Source organism: Asterias amurensis, chromosome 1 (assembly GCF_032118995.1).
Source record: "Asterias amurensis chromosome 1, ASM3211899v1".
In the NCBI taxonomy this organism is placed as follows: Eukaryota; Metazoa; Echinodermata; class Asteroidea; order Forcipulatida; family Asteriidae; genus Asterias; species Asterias amurensis.
In genome coordinates, this window is record NC_092648.1 from 17,894,148 (window position 1) to 17,912,134 (window position 17,987).

Sequence of the window (17,987 nt, forward strand, 5' to 3'; positions counted from 1 at the left end):
GAGAGAGAGAGAAATAACACTCTCGTTACATGTACTCGTCCGAACTCTCCTGAAATTACATCACAAAATGTTCATGAACATGCAGGTTTTAATTTGCATGTAAAACAAATAGCTGCTTCGAATATACTTGTATAGATCGGTCCACAGTATGTCACTATATAAAGGATTGGAGAATGATGGTAATTACTCAAATTTTAGCATAAAAACTTAATAACGTCTTATGGAGAGCTGTTGACAGTATAAAACATTGTGAGAAACGACTCCCTCTCTAATTTCTCACTCAGACATTTAACACGGAGACTTTTATTATGAACCTCAACGCAATTACTATGGTGTCCAGTGCTTTTAATGCGTTTTTAGGTTGTTTATGCAAATTCAATATGAAGTTATATAAATAAAATTAGCTTCATTACTTCGTGTTACAAGTGCCATTCAGCCTCCCCTCCACACGAACCATCTACTCGTAAAAGAGGGCGTCACTTCGCTAACATGACGTGAGTTACTGCCGCTTCATTAAATTCTGAGTTCTGGGTTTTCGGTGTTATTTAGAGCTCGCTATTATTATCATTACACTGACGAAACCCGGGAATTGGAAAAGGGCGTACATAATTTATTATCGGAATGAGAAAATGTGTGTGTTGATCTGTAAGAGTGAAGGGTGGGTATGGGAGTAGTTGCACTGGCTGGTGGTACATCTGTACAACCTGTTGCTTTATTGGGGGGGGGGGGGGTTCACGTCAATTTTAGCAACAAAATAAATGAGTTTCCCTAATTCATTCAAACTACAGGGTTTCTGTTAAGCTGCTATCTCATTCAATTTTGTTTTCGTTCACATTGACATCGTTCTTCTCATTATTCTTTCATTTAGACGCACAAACTTGTACATTTTCTCCATTCTTAATGTGAATTTCCGCTACCTAAACCCACAACTGATGAAAATGATTCCTTGACCATTTCTGGGCTCTTGTGAAGATTGATTGATCTTTGCAAATTCAATACAATGTGAATGATCTTATTTGACCAGGTGTGCTAAATTTCTAAAACTTAATTACTCACTGCGAGTGATGATCGAGTGTTGCATGCAAAGGAGCATTATTTTGTCACGGACGCACGACCCAGGGGCAAGGGATGCTGGATGGAAACTGCCCTCTCAAATTTGGGGAAACAGCGGGGAAATTCGGGCACAGCAAGGAGGGGAAAAACTGGACAATACTCGATATTTTGGGATTATGTTGTGATGTGTCAAATTTTGGGCAAACCAAATGCCTTCTTCCGCTTAAAGCCAGTGGACACTTTCGGTAATCAGTATTGTTCAAGGCCCACACTTCGTGTAATCTAACTTTTATATAAAATAACAAATCTGTGAAAATTTAGGCTCAATCGGTAGTCGGAGTTGGGAGAAAATAACGGGAATACCCACCCTTGTTTTCGCACGTTTCGCCGTGTCATGACATGTGTTTAAAATAAATCCGTAATTCTCGATATCGAGAATTGATATTGTTTTTATGTTTTCTAAAAAAGTAAAAGCATTTCATGGGATCATATTTCAAGAGAAGTTTTTCACCATTACCTACTGTAAACCCTGTAAATTATTTGTAAATCTGTTTTTTCTTCGTTCTGTACCGAAAGTGTCCAATGGCTTTAATGGCACTGGACACATTTGACATGGCTCAAATTCATCGTTATCATAAAAACTTACGTATGTAATGAGCAACAGAGAAATGTTGATAGGATACAACATTGAGTGAAACGGCTCCCTCTGAAGTAACGTAGTTTTGATAATTCTCACTAAAATACTAAAATACTCTTTTCTTTCACTATTTTCTGTCAACTTCGACGACCAATTGAGTCCACCTTTTCACAGATCTATGCATATGTTGAGATACACCAAGTGAGGAGATTGGTCTTTTACAATTACCACGTGTCCGGTACCTTTTAAACAAGCGCCCGCCCATGTCGCAAGAAATTATGTCCTCTGTGCAATACTATCCGGAGAACATTGTTGCATATGCAATAATGTCCGCCGGACGGTTTTGCATATGCAATCGTGTCCGCCCGGACGCTGCTGCATAATGCAATTGTGTCCGCCCGGACACATTTGCATGTGCAGTTGTGTCCGCCCCGTGCAAAACCGTCCTTGCAGTAAATTAAACGCCCTTGGTCGACGGAACACGTTCGCCATTTTTTTTTACAAGCTAAGTGCATGTCATGAGTAACATGGGAAATGTACAGCCGTTGGGTATTCGCTGCAATCATAAAATACGTGAATATTGCTGCATACGTCGGTTCAGTGCATGCACGCTCGCTTACGCGCGCACATACATGTACAGTACGGTGTCATTATACATGTCCGTCGGACGGTTTTTGCATAGCCCCGGACACGATTGCATAATTATATGCAAAAGTGTCCGGAGCGGACAGTATTGCATGGCGGACACATTTGCATCTAACACCCACATTCATTTTTAAACAAAGTTTACCGAGCCGGGTGTTAAATTCACAGGATTTTTTATATAATATTGGCAAGAACTACCTCCTAACATTGATCATCAATCTTGACAACCTATAAGGATTGCATTCTTTGAAAAATCAATGATGTATCGCACCATTGTTAACCATTTAATGAAGCCTTTAACAAGTTAAATAATGATTAACTCAGTACCGTTTCTTGGGTAGGTGATTTTAAGGGCACTTTTCTTTCTACTTTAATGAAGCACACCACCTCACGACCCCTATATCCACATGAAGTGCAGTGTTGTTTTCAAAATTAGGCAAAATATTAACCACAAATGACTTATGAATCTGCATGTTCCACAAAATGTGGATTAATTTCCCCCTAGTAACAAGCTTCCACAGCGCACGATATGTAGCAAACTAACGCCAATTAAGCGACTTCGGTTCTACAATAAACAGTTTAATTAAAAAACAATCAATTTTAACATTATTGTTTTCAGGTACCTCAACGTAAACAACTGATTGAGACGGGGAAAAAAGTAATAAAGTCGTGTATAATTTTGACTTTGATGTGTGAGGCATTATTAGTGTAGATGGCGCTATTGTGACCGGGAAAATCCACACAGTACCGGTGTCAGATGCAATTGTGTCCGCCACGCAATACTGTCCGCTTCGGACACGATTGCATATGCAATCGTGTCCGGGGCTACGCATAAACCGTCCGGTGGACAATGGACATGTGCATGACTGTATGTATATGCGAGCGTGCATGCACTGAACCACGTATGCAGCATGGATATTCACGTATTTATGAATACAGCGAATACCCAACGGCTGAACATTTCCCGTGTCATTCATGACATGCACTTAGCTTGTAAAAAAAAAAAAATGGCGAACGTGTTCCGTCGACCAAGGGCGTTTAATTTACTGCAAGGACGGTTTTGCACGGGAGCGGACAAAACTGCATATGCAAATGTGTCCAGGCGGACACAATTGCATTATGCAGCAGCGTCCTGGCGGACACGATTGCATATGCAATAATGTCCTCCGAATATTATTGCATAGAGGACATAATTGCATGCGACACCGGAGGTAGTGGTGGGATTGTGTCTTTGAGGATTCAAACATGGCATTTTACCAACGTTGCCACTGCTTGGGAATTCTACCAAGATCGTGGGAAATTATACCCATCTTGGGAATTTTTGAAAAACAATCCATAAAATAGGCAAAATCTTTGGAATTATCGGTCGATGTGTCATACATTGTCATAGTATGTCACGAGAAAGATATTTATCATAGGGCCATCGCCGACTTGTCGCTTGAAACAAAACAATAGGTAGAAATTGCATTTCATTTTGAAGATTTTTAAAATAGATGCTTGTTACTTTACCTTGGATACACTTTTCGAAAGAGACAACTGTCATGGCCCTAAAGCAACCAAAATCCGCGCTTGGTATCATTCATGGCACCATTCCCCAAAATATTTCCTCTATATCTAGCCCACACCATCGAGAAAGGACCTTTCTCTATGCCCACCATAAAGCTACCCGGCCAAACCAAAATCTACGACCCCGAACTTATCATGTCTCGACTTGGTGGTGATACCGTGCGTATCCGGTGATAAGAAGGTCGAGGTAAAGTGCAAATTGTCAAAGACAAAGACAAAGGGTAATTGTCAATCTCAACATATGCATAAAATGACGAATCTGTGAAAATGTTGTCATCGAAGTTGCAAAGGAATAATGGGGAGGAATAAAATAGTTGCACAAATTATTGTACTTTCAAAGAATTTGAGCGAGAAATTATCTCTTTCTCAAAAACTACGTTACTTAAGAGGGAGCCGTTTCTCTCAATGTGTTATACAATCAACAGCTCTCCATTGCTCATTACCAAGTAAGTTTTCCTAGCACAATTATTTTGAGTGATTACCAATGGTGTCGTGTTTTTAACACTGATCATGAACCCCCTCCTCTGAACGCTTCCCGGTGACATCGAGGGGCTAAAAGCTTTTTCTGTCAGTAAGCAGGATCATAAGCGTATGATATAATGAGATGAAAAAATACAACAGGTAAACAACTTTTACACTCAGAAAAAAAAGCCGGTTTCAAGCAATTTGACCGCGCATCGATTTTGAGCAGACCTTCGGAAAGCGTTGCCCAGCGACCATGCCAGTGGAGTCCATACTTGCGCGCCGTCATGCCACGTATAAACACCACTGATGCCAAGTTTGCCGTGCGTTGTTTTCGCTCCCTTGGAACGTGAGAGCAAGTCAGTGGTATAATTTTCTCAGGTGAATATCAACATAATCTAACAATTAAATGCACTGCACACTAATAACGACTGAAATTAAATGTTAGCATAACAACTTAAATGACTTAATTTCAGAGGGAAACATCTCACAGAAACCCCCCAAACATTTTAAAATGATGTTAAGCTTTTAAACTCAAATTAAATAGCGGTGTGTTTTGTCTTTACCAGTCCTGTTTAATAACCATTAATTTTTATGTCACACCATGTTCAATGGCGAATTCGCGCGTGTAACGAGGCGATGGTTAACAGTGTTAATTTTTATAGCGTGTAGTCGCTTGAGAAAATGCAATTAGCTGTTGCAAACTGCTTACCAACCAAGAACCTATGGTATTAATGCGAAAACGTAGTTAATGGCCTGACGTTTCGACCCTGAGTGTATTTTCTCTTATGGATCTCATTACACTGCACAAACTGGAGTGTTATAATTGGCACCATGGATGTTGTCACAGATACCGAAGAGGGAATTACAATTGACATCATAAGGTGTTAACTATAACGCCAATAGTTTGTAGAAATTAGTGTTATTTAAACATCACCTTCTAAAACGTGACCTTCCCTTTATAGTGCGGGTTTGTTTCTTTCACATTTTAAATCACATGGGCGCGAATAAAGGCGCGAGACTTGAAGGTCCATCAAATTGGGCCCGTAGTTACGAGTGCGAATCTCTCGGTTAAAGCCATTGGACACTTTCGGTAAAACAGTATTGTCCAAGGCCCACACTTCGTGTATCACAACTTCTATATAAAAAAACAAACCTGTGAAAATTTAGGCTCAATCGGTCATCGGAGTCGAGAGAAAATAACGGGAAAACCCACCCTTGTTTCCGCACGTTTCGCCGTGTCATGACGTGTTCAAAGTAAATTTGTAATTTTCGCTATCGAGAATTGATATTATTGTTTTAATGTTTTCTCAAAAAGTAAAGCATTTCATAATGGCTTTAAAGGAACATCTCATATTAAGTAAGAACAAAAACCGTCTAAGATCACAAATTAACATTACAAGCTTTGGCTACACGGTCTACTGATGATTATAGACTAACTGATGATGATATTTCCCTTGAAATTCTCGTTTGGAGTTTACCGCTCAATGAGCGGAGCGTTTTGTTCATTTTGTTTTTTAATAGATGTCATGAAAAATGTGTAATCGTTTTTTCCCCATTATTTTTTTGTTTCGTTTAATGGTTTAATAAAAAAAAAAAAAACATTCTCTCGACCAAGACTGCCGATCGATCTCCATAATATACTTCTACAGGTTTGTCAGTATATGTATATGGTCGATAACATGAAGTGCTTACATTGCCAGCAAATGTTTTGTTAGCACACAAAAAACAAAACAAAGGTTCTGTCATGTTCCTTTAAGGATTAATGACAACCTTTCTATCGTTCACCTGCGATAAAACCGGTTTAGCAATCTATACCCTCCATGGATCAATAATCTGTCTCCTCAATAATTATGGGCTCATCACCATCATCATTATAGTTTCCGGTACCTGCCTTGAAAACTGAACATCAAAAACAGCTTTATAAATTATGCACTATTATAATTAGCCTTTTGTTTGTTATTCATGATAAAACATATAAGGTTGAATACTGACTTGAAAATGTTAGAATGATCGATGAAACTAAATGCCACTATTGTTAGTTTTCATGTTATTTTTGTCTAATCATCAGCTCATTTTTTTTTAAAATTCCTTTCATCTAATGTTTTTCGTTTTGTATTTGTTTACAAAACTCAATTCTAACTTGAATAGGCCTACACTTTACTGCTGTGTGATATCTTGTGCATTTTTGGTATGTCGAATACAATTTATAAGTGCGTTCCTTTTATGTTTTCTGTTCCCACTTTCGACCGACCCCATTTTCTGCTTCTCAATATATAGACTTGTTTGCCCTTCTTTAAAATAGAAACAATAGTCAATACTCGAGTGTGCAATTGGCATGACAATGGCCGGTGTCCGCCATGCAATACTGTCCGCTCCGGACACTTTTGCATATGCAATTGGGTCCGGGGCTATGCATAAACCGTCCGGCGGACATGTACATGACTGTACACGTACGTGCGCGCGTAAGCGAGCGCATGCACTGGCAACATGAATATTCACGTATTTTATGATTGCAGCGAATACCCAACGGCCGAACATTTCCCATGTCATTCATTACATGCACTTAGCCTGTAACAGAAATGACGAACGTGTTCCGTCGACCAAGGGCGTATAATTTAATGCAAGGACGGTTTTGCACAGGGGCGGACACAAATGCATATGCAAATGTGTCTGGGCGGACACAATTGCATCATGTAGCAGCGTCCGGGCGGACACGACTGCATATTATGCAAAACCGCCCGGCGGAATGCCATCCGGATAGTATTGCATAGAGGACATAATTGCATGCGGCACCGGACCAGCCAACCAGGCAGTACTGACCGTTTCACGGCCATGGAGTCACACGAATGGCGAACCTTTTACGAGAGGCATCACGACAAATTGTCACCCGTGTCACTCATTACCAACTACTTTACAATAAATACAATATTCACGTTTCTGGGTGCTGTCATCATTTCATCATTTGTAAACTAAAAGAACTAAGCAAAATAAATGAGCAAAATGAATGATCAAAAAGATATAAAACAAATTAACACAATTGTCTGTGTGCATAACAACTACAGTATTATACCAACTTAAAGAAAAGTCTGGGCCTACGTTTGGTAGGCCTAATCACTTTAATAATTAACGGCAGCGTTTGCCGTTAGGTACGGTCAAGCATTTTCACTAATTCGAAGAATTGTGATTATGTAAAAAGATAACAGTTGTTTTTTCCCGAAAATTTGAATCTGATAATGTTTCTCAGATTGTGTATTCCCATCAGAGATTATTCTTCTTGCTTGGACTTGATATTCACCTCAAGATTTTCGGCAAATAGGCCTATTTAAAAAAAAACGCAACGACCTTTTGAAATGAAATTTTCCTTTTTTATTTTATTTTTGTGGGTATATTAAATAAATTGAACGGTTCAAAAACTGAAGGTATCTGTGCTTTTAAACCATGTTGTTGAGGGGAAAAAAATGACAAGAGGCGACATTCACGTTGATAACCACAATAATATAAAACAGTGTATACAATAATATAAAACAGTTTATAATAAGGGCCTAACGCCTACTCACAGTTTTTTTATTTTTTTTATTTATTTATTGACATCCAACAGCGGAAAGCCGCCACTTACAGGAATCGTTAAAAACTATGTAAAAATATAAATTTAAATATGAATATAAATATAACAATATATAACATTAAAAATTACACAATATTGATAAAAACATTATTATTGTGCGTTTCCAGCCAGAAAACAAGAACCAACTCATAAAACAAGAGAATCATACAGTAATTATACGGCTTTGACATCATTGTTAGACGTATATAGAGCAAGAAATTTTTTTCCTCCGATCGATAGCTTTTGTTTCAAGTATAATTTGTTTAAAGCCATTGGACCCTTTCGGTACAGAAAAAAAAAAAAAGTTCACAGATTTACAAATAATTTACAGGGTTTACAGAAGGTAATGGTGAAAGACTTCTCTTGAAATATTAGTCCATGAAATGCTTTACTTTTTGAGAAAACGGTAAAACAATATAAATTCTCGTTAACGAGAATTACGGATTTGTTATAAACACATGTCATGACACGGCGAAACGCGCGAAAACAGGAGTGGGTTTTCCCGTTATTTTCTCCCGACTCCGATGTCCGATTGAGCCTAAATTTCCACAGGATTGTTATTTTATATATAAGTTGTGATACACGAAGTGTGGGACTTGGACAATACTGTTTACCGAAAGTGTATAATGGCTTTAATGTGCAGCCATTGTACAACACAAAAGGAGACGCCCTATTGTTATAATAATGACGGGTATCATTGTTAGCATGTCAAGATGAATAGCAAAGATGCATCAATCATTGTATGTTATGAGTGAGGCAGTACGAGTACAATATAGAAGATAGCTTTTAAAATGTAGAACCTACTTAATTTAAAGTCACCTGGAAATATAATTTTTTTCTTTCAAACATAAGAGTATATGCTTACGAACAATAAAACAATTTTTTTAGTAATTGTTTGTCACGATTTATATGTTTAAAAAATATATAAAGGTGTTTGGGGGCTGACTCCGCCTACCCCTTATGTGACGTCAATCGAGGCAGACTTTGCCTGCAATGCGTATAGTAAACACACGTGCAAAGTACATGTACGTCCAAGTCGTGAGTTGGTACATTTCAAAAAGTGTTTTTCTGCATTCAGCAGCAATACACCTGGTCGGCATTGCCGGAAATAAACAATTTTTTTTTTTTTTTTTTTAACGATTTGGTCCGTACATGTACTTTGCAATTGTGTTTACTCTACGCATTACAGGCAAAGTCTGCCTCGATTGACGTCACGAACAGCGCCCTCTTGGGTCGGGGTCTACTCTTAAATTTGTAAATAACATAAGAACTTATTTTTTAAAACCTTAGTTAACTGTTTATTCACATTCCACTCATCAAAACACATATATTAGTGACAAAAGCTTTATTTTGAAAAAATACCACTTCCAGGTGACTTTAAGGTTTCTTCTGATTACCTCAATCACCAACTTTGATGAACCTTCTGGTATTTTTTGGAATGCTATAAATTTGGACTCAATGGATGGTGATGAAATAAAATACACACCATTGTTACCAAAATAAAAATGGGCGAAAAAATGAAGGGTTTCAGGCCTGAAGTCTTTCAACTATTGACATCTTTCTCAAAAACACCTTTCTCAAAAACTACATTTACTTGAGAGGCAGCCGTTGCACACAGTGTTTTATGCTATCAGCTCTCCATTGCTCCTTGTCAAGTAAGTTTTTCAGCTAACAACTATTATGAGTAATTACCCATAGTGTCCAGATAAATGAAGCACATCAAAAAAATTAAATCGGTGATCCTAATCTAACAGAAGTTCGCACAAATAACGGTGGCGAACTTTTTAGTTTTATTTGCAAAATGTTCAATCCGAATGATTGAAACCGTACAAGCATAAAACGTTATTATATTATTGTGCAGAGAGGCTGAAAAGAATCATGATGATTCCTGGAACAATAATTGACACAAAATATGGAATGAAAATAATGATTTGGATCTGAAATAGGTTTTGTATAGATAACTATATTAATAATTGCGATTCTTATGCTTGATTGTATTCCCATATAGCACTTACATAATGAGGATTTCGGTCACGTTGCAATATTAGGCCCCCCCCCCCATGCACGATCAATTTTCTATCTATTAAAAGAAATGCACAGAAATCAGGTCTCGGCCTAAAATAATTATTCTCTGTTAATTTCCAAACTCTAGGTCTAATGCTTATCAAGAATAAAACGTTAGTTGTGCAGACCAGCTAAAAAGAACGATGATTCCTGCAACAATGGACAACATCAATATCACTTTAAAATCTAAGTTTAGTTTCGAACATGGAGCGAAAATAATGAGACAGGGTATTTTATTTTGTATTGCGTGTTTAATTTTGTGATTATTACGCTTAATTGTCACTCCGACCATAATAATAGCACTAATGATGATTTCGGTCACTTGGCAATGTTATGCACGATCTATTTACCATTTCCCACTTCCAAAGCTCATAGTATACTCGCATATGCTTGAGTTATATGTTTGAGTTACTTCTATAAACTAAGATGATTAATGAGTAAAATTGTATTTTTTAATGACCATTTTTAGAAACAATTCCTTTCAAAGGAATGTGTTTTAGTTAAAATAAAAATAAAAACCCGTTACAATATCACAGAGGTTTTTTTCTTCTTCTTCAAATTGTGTATTGCAATTACGGATTATTCTTTCTGCACAGACACAACCTCTCCAGATTGTCGGCAACATCCTAAAAATACTACCACTTTTTTAAAGAAATTTTGAACGTACATTCGTCCGGTTCCAAAACCTAGTGTATACTTTGCCTTTACCATTGGTTAGAAGGACCGTCTCTCGATCAACCAAAGCCAACTGATTCGTTATGTGAGGAAGGTTCCTCCGCTTTTAATTGTTTATATTTGGTTCTTAGAATCTTAGCCACCTCTTTGATTGCAAACTTTACCTTTGATTTGGCTATAATTTTCCCGGTTTTTCTTCCGTCCCTTAACCGTTTGCTCCCGTTTTTTCTACAATTTGATATTGTTTTTGTTTTGTACTTGTTTATGCTTCCAACGATGGTCCGATTTGGATCGAAAGCTAAGGACGTCTACCCTACTCGTTTCGTATGTCTCTGTTATACTGGTCCCTTACACATTGTTACTGTTCTTATTGTTTCCGTACAATCGTTATACAGGGCGCAATTTATTTGTAGATAACGTTTATTCAACATATCAGACACACTTTACACATACAGCAATAAAAATGAAATATAACTCAAATTAATGACAAATAGGTCCATCTATCAATTGTAATGTGGTGTTGTATTGACTTTCAAAAAAATATATATAACAACACGATGTTTTTGCTCGTCATTTTTATGGTACTAAAATTCTGAATTAGTGTGTGAATAAATATGATTTATTAAATAGCCTTTCTTTTCCCTCCCTGATCGGGCAATATATCTATCCGATTTAATAGATTTTCGCGGTCATTTTTTGGAAAATAAACAGCCAATTTAAAAGTCACTTTATTCTTCTTCGCGCGCCAAATTGGAAGCACATCAAGCAGAACGTGCAATTTCACTTACGGGGAATGTAACGTTTGGTAAACCCTGTTAAAATTAACTGCATTAAAAACTACTTGGTTAGAAGTATAGCAGCTTTCGATAGCATAAAGCATTTTTAGAATCAATTCCAGTCTTCGAAGTAATGTGGTTATGGAAAAAGATCTCAGTTTCTATCCCAACAAATTTGAATCTGAGAAATAAAATGTTCACGGGTTAGTTTGAAATTACGGGCTACATTGATTAAAGATTAAAACAATCGAACGGTTTGTAAAAACCCAAAAGGCGTACATTCCTTTTAGTGTAAGCAGTATAGGCCTTTCACGTAATTAGATTAAGAACAGACAACCATTCAATTTAACAATCTACGCAAACAGTGTTCAGATTCGCTGCAATTTTTCGCAGAAATCTCAATGTTTGACCTACTCTGCTAAATTAATCAGCGCGCCTCAAGTGTTATTTACATGCTATAATTCACACTGCTCAAAGTCAAATAGAATGAATATTTTGTTTTAACAAAAGAGACAGAATCAGCAGAAAACGAATTAATGAAAGTGAAATGTGGGGGGGGGGGTGTCGGAAAAAAAAACGTTGTTAAAATTTTAAAGATAAATGAGATGGATTGCTATAGTGTGGATGCGTTTATTGAGCGAGGAAAGTCCTTGGAAAAGTCAATATTCGCAGTAAATTTTCGACCGAATTAACACACAGGCGTACTTGAGATTCCCCGAAAAAAATCGGGTACAGAGCTTGAAAGTGTGGAAATACAACTCCAAATTTAGCGGTACAAAAATATTGTTCCTATATTGTGGCTATGCAAACCGGCTTTTACAGCCAGTTCTTTGAGAACACAACCAGACATCGTACGACAATAGTACGAGAAAATGTACTAATAACTAAGGACATAATGGTATTTAAAAAAACCCAGTTATTTCCATGACGTTTCTACCCTAGCAGAGTCTTTTTTATAGTCTAAATGAAAACCTTTGAGAAATATTCTGTTAAAGGTCGAAACGTCAAACTAATTATTTTTCCCACATTTTATTACACGATGCTCAAAAAATCGAAAATAAAATGAAGACATTCCAAGCTAACGAAAACACAAAAAAACTCACCAATAAGACTGGACTAATCCAGCTGTTCCTCCATTGAAAACGCATGGTGTTCATCTCGAATGTACTACACCATTAAGATATCGCAAGAGGATTACCAACTGAAGCAGGATGCCGTGTTTATACCGATACCAAAATGGCCAGAGTTCTCCTACCACAGTTACCAGAGCTAAAGCTTCACGTCGAATGGTCAATACGTTCACTGAGTACCAGGGCTATGGTGTAGACCTGAAATTGTGCGGCACTGCGTCGCCTCGTCAGCTTCCCCCGGCAAATTGATTGACATACGCTCTAATTATTATTATTTAAAGGCCACGTGCGATTTCATAAAACAAAATGCAAATGACACTAGTGTATAAGTCTGTATAGGCTTGATTGTACCTGTATTTAGACTTCACATAGTTATAGGTGTGATCAAGACTTATCATGGAATTTGAGAGGTTGGAGCGGATATCAAAATCATATGCAAAATAATTATCGACAGAATGATTGGTCCATTGGGTAATGCAAGAGTGAAGGATACGCACGGGGGGGGGGGGGGAGGGGGTGGTGGTAGCAAATTCAATTTACCCACTGTCGTGGTGGTTCCTTCCGGGGGTATAGAGGAAAGTGAAAGGCAGAGTGCAAGCTCTTCGACTATCAGGAGTATTAACACACTTGAAGAACGCACTAGCACGACTTTGACGCAAACCAACACAAACGTAGAAGCAGAGACATTATTTTGTATGCAGTCCAACGATCTAATTAATATAATAATAATAATATCGAAGTCTTATATACGTATCTACCAAACAAGGTACTCAAGCCGCTGAGTATATACAAACTTTCAAAAAGATAGGTTATTGCAGTGATGAATTTTGAGACCCAATTATTTAGCACCTTATTTAAGGGTTTACAAGGTGCTACGGCGCATACAGCAGCCATTACGGGCGGCACTTGTTTTTCTCTGCACTGTCGTAGAGCTTTTAAATGGGTGAAACTTGTTTGTTCTAAATCGATTCAAAAAAAGGCAATCCTCAGAAGAAAACAAATCAGGAAAATATTTGAGGATGGTAATTTTCTATACTACAGGAATAAAATAAATTACGACCCGATAGTGGAAAGTGCCTTAAACGAGGCTAAGGCAATTTGGAGTTCACTTCCTCCCAAAGGACATCAAATCTGACAGACATGACAAGGGGACAATGCCCATTGCATGTTGTTACATTTAAAGGCATTGGACACCATTGGTAATTACTCAAAATAATATTAGCATCAAACTTACTTGGTAACGAGCAATAAAGAGCTGTTGATTGTATAAAACATTGTGAGAAACGGCTCACTCTGAAGTATTTTCTTCAAGGCTCCTGAAAGCACACAACTTGTGCATCAAGGGTGTTTTTTGATCATTATTTTCTCGCAACTACGACGACCAACTGAGTTCAAATTTTCTCAGGTTTGTTATTTTAAGCCTATGTTGAGAAGAGTGAGAAGAGTGAGAAGAGTGGTTTTTGACAATTACCAAAGGTGTCCCGTGCCTTTAATGTGTTTGCAACGCTACGCCTGTCAGTAAAGTGTGCGTGTACATTGCGTAAACTAGATTGAGGATCATACCAGGAAAACTCCCAGTGGATAATGTCTATACACCAATAGGGTGTGTCGTCATTATAATATTTATTTTGAATTAAAGATTACTATAAATGGGGGGGGGGGTAAATAAATAGTTACGCCTTGACCGTTTGCCATAAGATACAAATACATGTCTATTGTTGGAGGAGTCAGTTTAGAAAGAGGCAGGAGGGGAAAAAAATAGGCCAACTTCTGGATAATTATCCATCCAAAATGTTGAAGCTCCTTGGCATCTTGAAAGACATTGGTAATTGTCAAAGACCAGTCTTCTCAACACGTGCATAAAATAACAAAACTGTGAAAATTTGAGCTCAACTGGTAGTCGAAGTTGTGAGATAGTAATGAAAGGAAAAAATCACCCTTGTCGCACGAAGTTGTGTGCGTTCGGATGCTTGATTTCGAGACCTCAAATTCTAAATCTGAGGTCTCGAAATCAAATTAGCGTAAAATTACTTCTTTTTCGAAAACTACTACGTCACTTCACAATTATTTAAACTATCAACCTCTCCCCATTACTCGTTAGGTTTGATGCTAATAATTATTTTGAGTAATTACCAATAGTGTCCACTGCCTTTAAACGCAGAGTGGACTGCATTTATAAAATGTGTACGAACTGTGCACCAAAGAGTAGAGAGTACACGGTACTTAGTTTAATGTTAAAGCTAAAGCACTTAATGTTATTAAACAACCCTCGCATAATTTTTGTTGAAGTCCAATTCTGGTGTCGTAAGAATTATAATCATTGGTTGAGTTTTTCATTTTGAAATCATATTATATTTATATTATAATTATAAGATTATATTACCCACGACCAATAATACAGTAAGGTACAAATTTCCACACTGCGTTGCAGCGTTGTTTTTCCTTGGTAAAAGAAAAGCGCAAACAAATCGGCTGGAAGAAATTTAATGAGGTAAGTTTTTCATAAAATGGTGAAAGGAACTGCCATTGTCATAGGCATTATATTAAAGAATGGCTGCAAGTGATGTAATGACTAAGCTGAGCATGCTGACCTTTAGAATGGCGTGGAGCCATAATTGTCTTTTGTAAGCATTCACAATCAATGCCAAACTGAGGCTGCAATGGAAAACATACTGCCCCTCTTTCGGTGAAATTGAGATTAGAACCACCAATCAGAGCCCAATTTATGGAGCTGCTTAAGCTAAAAATTTGCGTTAGCACGAAACTAGCTTGCTTATTTTACACATTTACTGGCCAAAATTTCATGCCATATATATTGCGTGATGTGAGGCTGGTATTTAGCTGTTGTGTACTTGGTATAACAACTGAATGGAGTCTTGGCCGGTAATATGATTTTACTAAGCAAGGATTGTGTTTCTTAAGCAAAATGTGTTGCTTTAGCAGCTCCATGAAATCGGGCCCTGGATCTAGATCAGTCTGCAAGCAATCCCGCAGTTATGGGATGTGAAGGTTACAGGTGTGAAGGGTGTGGGAATCATTGGCTTTTCAATTATGCGGACCAGGTTCAAATCCTGAGACCTGAGCCTTGCATGCGAATTGGGTTTTCAGTTCCTACTTAATTGCCCGGGTTTCCCTTATTGGTGTTTTTCTCCCACATCTAAAACTGTAATGTCTTCATCGACATCTCTGCACACGGCCCTGGTTCGTAGAGCTAATTAAGCACGAAAAGTAGCTAAGCACAAAAGCAATTACGCTTACCAAATTTAGATTAAAGTCACCTGGAAATAGATTTTTTTTTCTTTCAAACATAAAAGTATATGCTTACGAACAATAAAATTTTTTTTTAGTAATTGTTTGTCACGATTTATATGTTTAAAAAATATATAAAGTTGTTTGGGGGGCTGACTCCGCCTACCCCTTTTGTGACGTCAATCGAGGCAGACTTTGCCTGCAATGCGTATAGTAAACACACGTGCAAAGTACATGTACGTCCAAGTCGTGAGTTGGTACATTTCAAAAAGTGTTTTTCTGCATTCAGCAGCAATACACCTGGTCGGCATTGCCGGAAAAAACAAGAATTATTTTTTTGAAACGTACAAACTCACGACTTGGTCCGTACATGTACTTTGCAATTGTGTTTACTCTACACATTACAGGCAAAGTCTGCCTCGATTGACGTCACGAACAGCGCCCTCTCGGGTCGGGGTCTACTGTTAAATTTGTAAATAACATAAGAACTGATTTTTTAAAACCTTAGTTAACTGTTTATTCACATTCCACTCATCAAAACACATATATTAGTGACAAAAGCTTTATTTTGAAAAAATACCACTTCCAGGTGCCTTTAAGAAATTGAAGTCGCGTTTATACCATTTATGACATTTTGGCTTAGCAGAATTTTGTTAAGCGATTTTGTTTTCTGCTTAAAGACAGTGTGTCCTCTCATGGTAATTTATGCTCCACATTATTAATGCCATACAAACTTTCTTGGTAAAGATGCTGATATCATAATAACCCTGATAGAAACAATATTGTTTCAGAGAAAGAGGTTATTTTTTATCCCAACATTTGAACAAGAGAAAGGCATCAGGAAGCTTTTCTCAGACAAGAAAGTTCTACACAGCACCGAAGGTGTTTTTTAGTTTCTTATTTTCTTGCAACTTCAATCAATTACCAACTGAGTCCACATTTTTCACAGGTTGGGATACACCAAGTGAGGATACTGGTTTTTGACAGTAACAACTAAGTTTAAATATTTTACTGAGAAATTACTTCTTTCTGAAAAACTATACGTAATACTTCAGAGGGAGCGGTTTCTCACAATGTTTTATACTATCAACAGCTCTCCATTGCTCATTACCAAGTAAGTTTGTATACTAGCAAATATTTTGAGTAATTACCAATAGTGTCCAATTCCTTTAAAGCAGCTCTGCAATTCTGGGCCCAGTATGTTCAGGCCTACTTGTCACAGTGCTTGTCACTTAGAGTTATATTACCATGTTTTTTTTTACATTAACTACTTGACTGTATTCATAAAACACGAACGAAATGGTGTCATGCTAAAAGGTAGATAATCATCAAATGTTTTGGGGAAGAACTTATGATTCCAATCCTCTAGTTTTCTACAACCACACCATAAACCAATCTGTGTGTAAACATTTTATCGGCAAATAATGTACATTTTCTTTTCTAAAGAAAACAAAGAAAGGGTTTATGTCTTGACAGAGATTTTGTGCAAATCCATGCATGGATTATTTACACAATAGACAAGGAAAACCAATTCTGTAATGTTCTTTTAAGAACATTTCTACCAACTAATTAATACATCTTTAATGTAACTGACAAACCATTAAATAATTTGATAACAGTTCTTCACGTATACAATTCGTCATACAATTGCTCTGAATTGTTTTCCCGCTTTCAGTGAATTTATGAGATATTCATACTCTCAAAAATAGGGCGAAGGCTGGGCACAACTAAAACCTTACTCAATGTCGAGCTGGTAATTTTGTGTTTTTTTCCCCGGTTTAAACCGACTCTGTTTTTAATGAAAATATAATAATCTACTATTAATATTGAAGCGCCATCGCCATAGTGATCGTCACTTTAAAACCAACAGGTATTTTCTTTGTGTGTTTCATGCCTCTTCAATTTATGTAGCAACCATAGAGCTATATAAAAAAACTCTATGGTAGCAACTAATTGCCTCCAAGGCAACAACTTCGTTGTTACAGAGAGATCGACCAACGCGCGTATAGATTACCATGGCAACGTGTACCTGGTTGCCATGGACGCATGATGCGAGTCTTTGTCATATTGCGATGGCAACTGTCTGCATCTCTTAGCAAGTGATGTGGATATCTGGTGCAAAC

General features: G+C 37.4%; 1 protein-coding gene across 2 annotated transcripts in view; it reads right to left on the reverse strand.

Moving 5' to 3' along the window:
* Positions 1 to 12,753, reverse strand: part of LOC139948263 (adhesion G protein-coupled receptor L4-like) — a 48,917-nt gene extending 36,164 nt beyond the window's left edge. For both annotated transcript variants that reach the window (XM_071946371.1, XM_071946364.1), the window contains exon 1: positions 12,589 to 12,753. In XM_071946371.1, coding sequence (XP_071802472.1) covers positions 12,589 to 12,642 — 54 coding nt within the window. In that variant the 5' untranslated portion in view covers positions 12,643 to 12,753. The remainder of the gene's footprint in view (positions 1 to 12,588) is intronic.
* Positions 12,754 to 17,987: the final 5,234 nt, after the last annotated feature.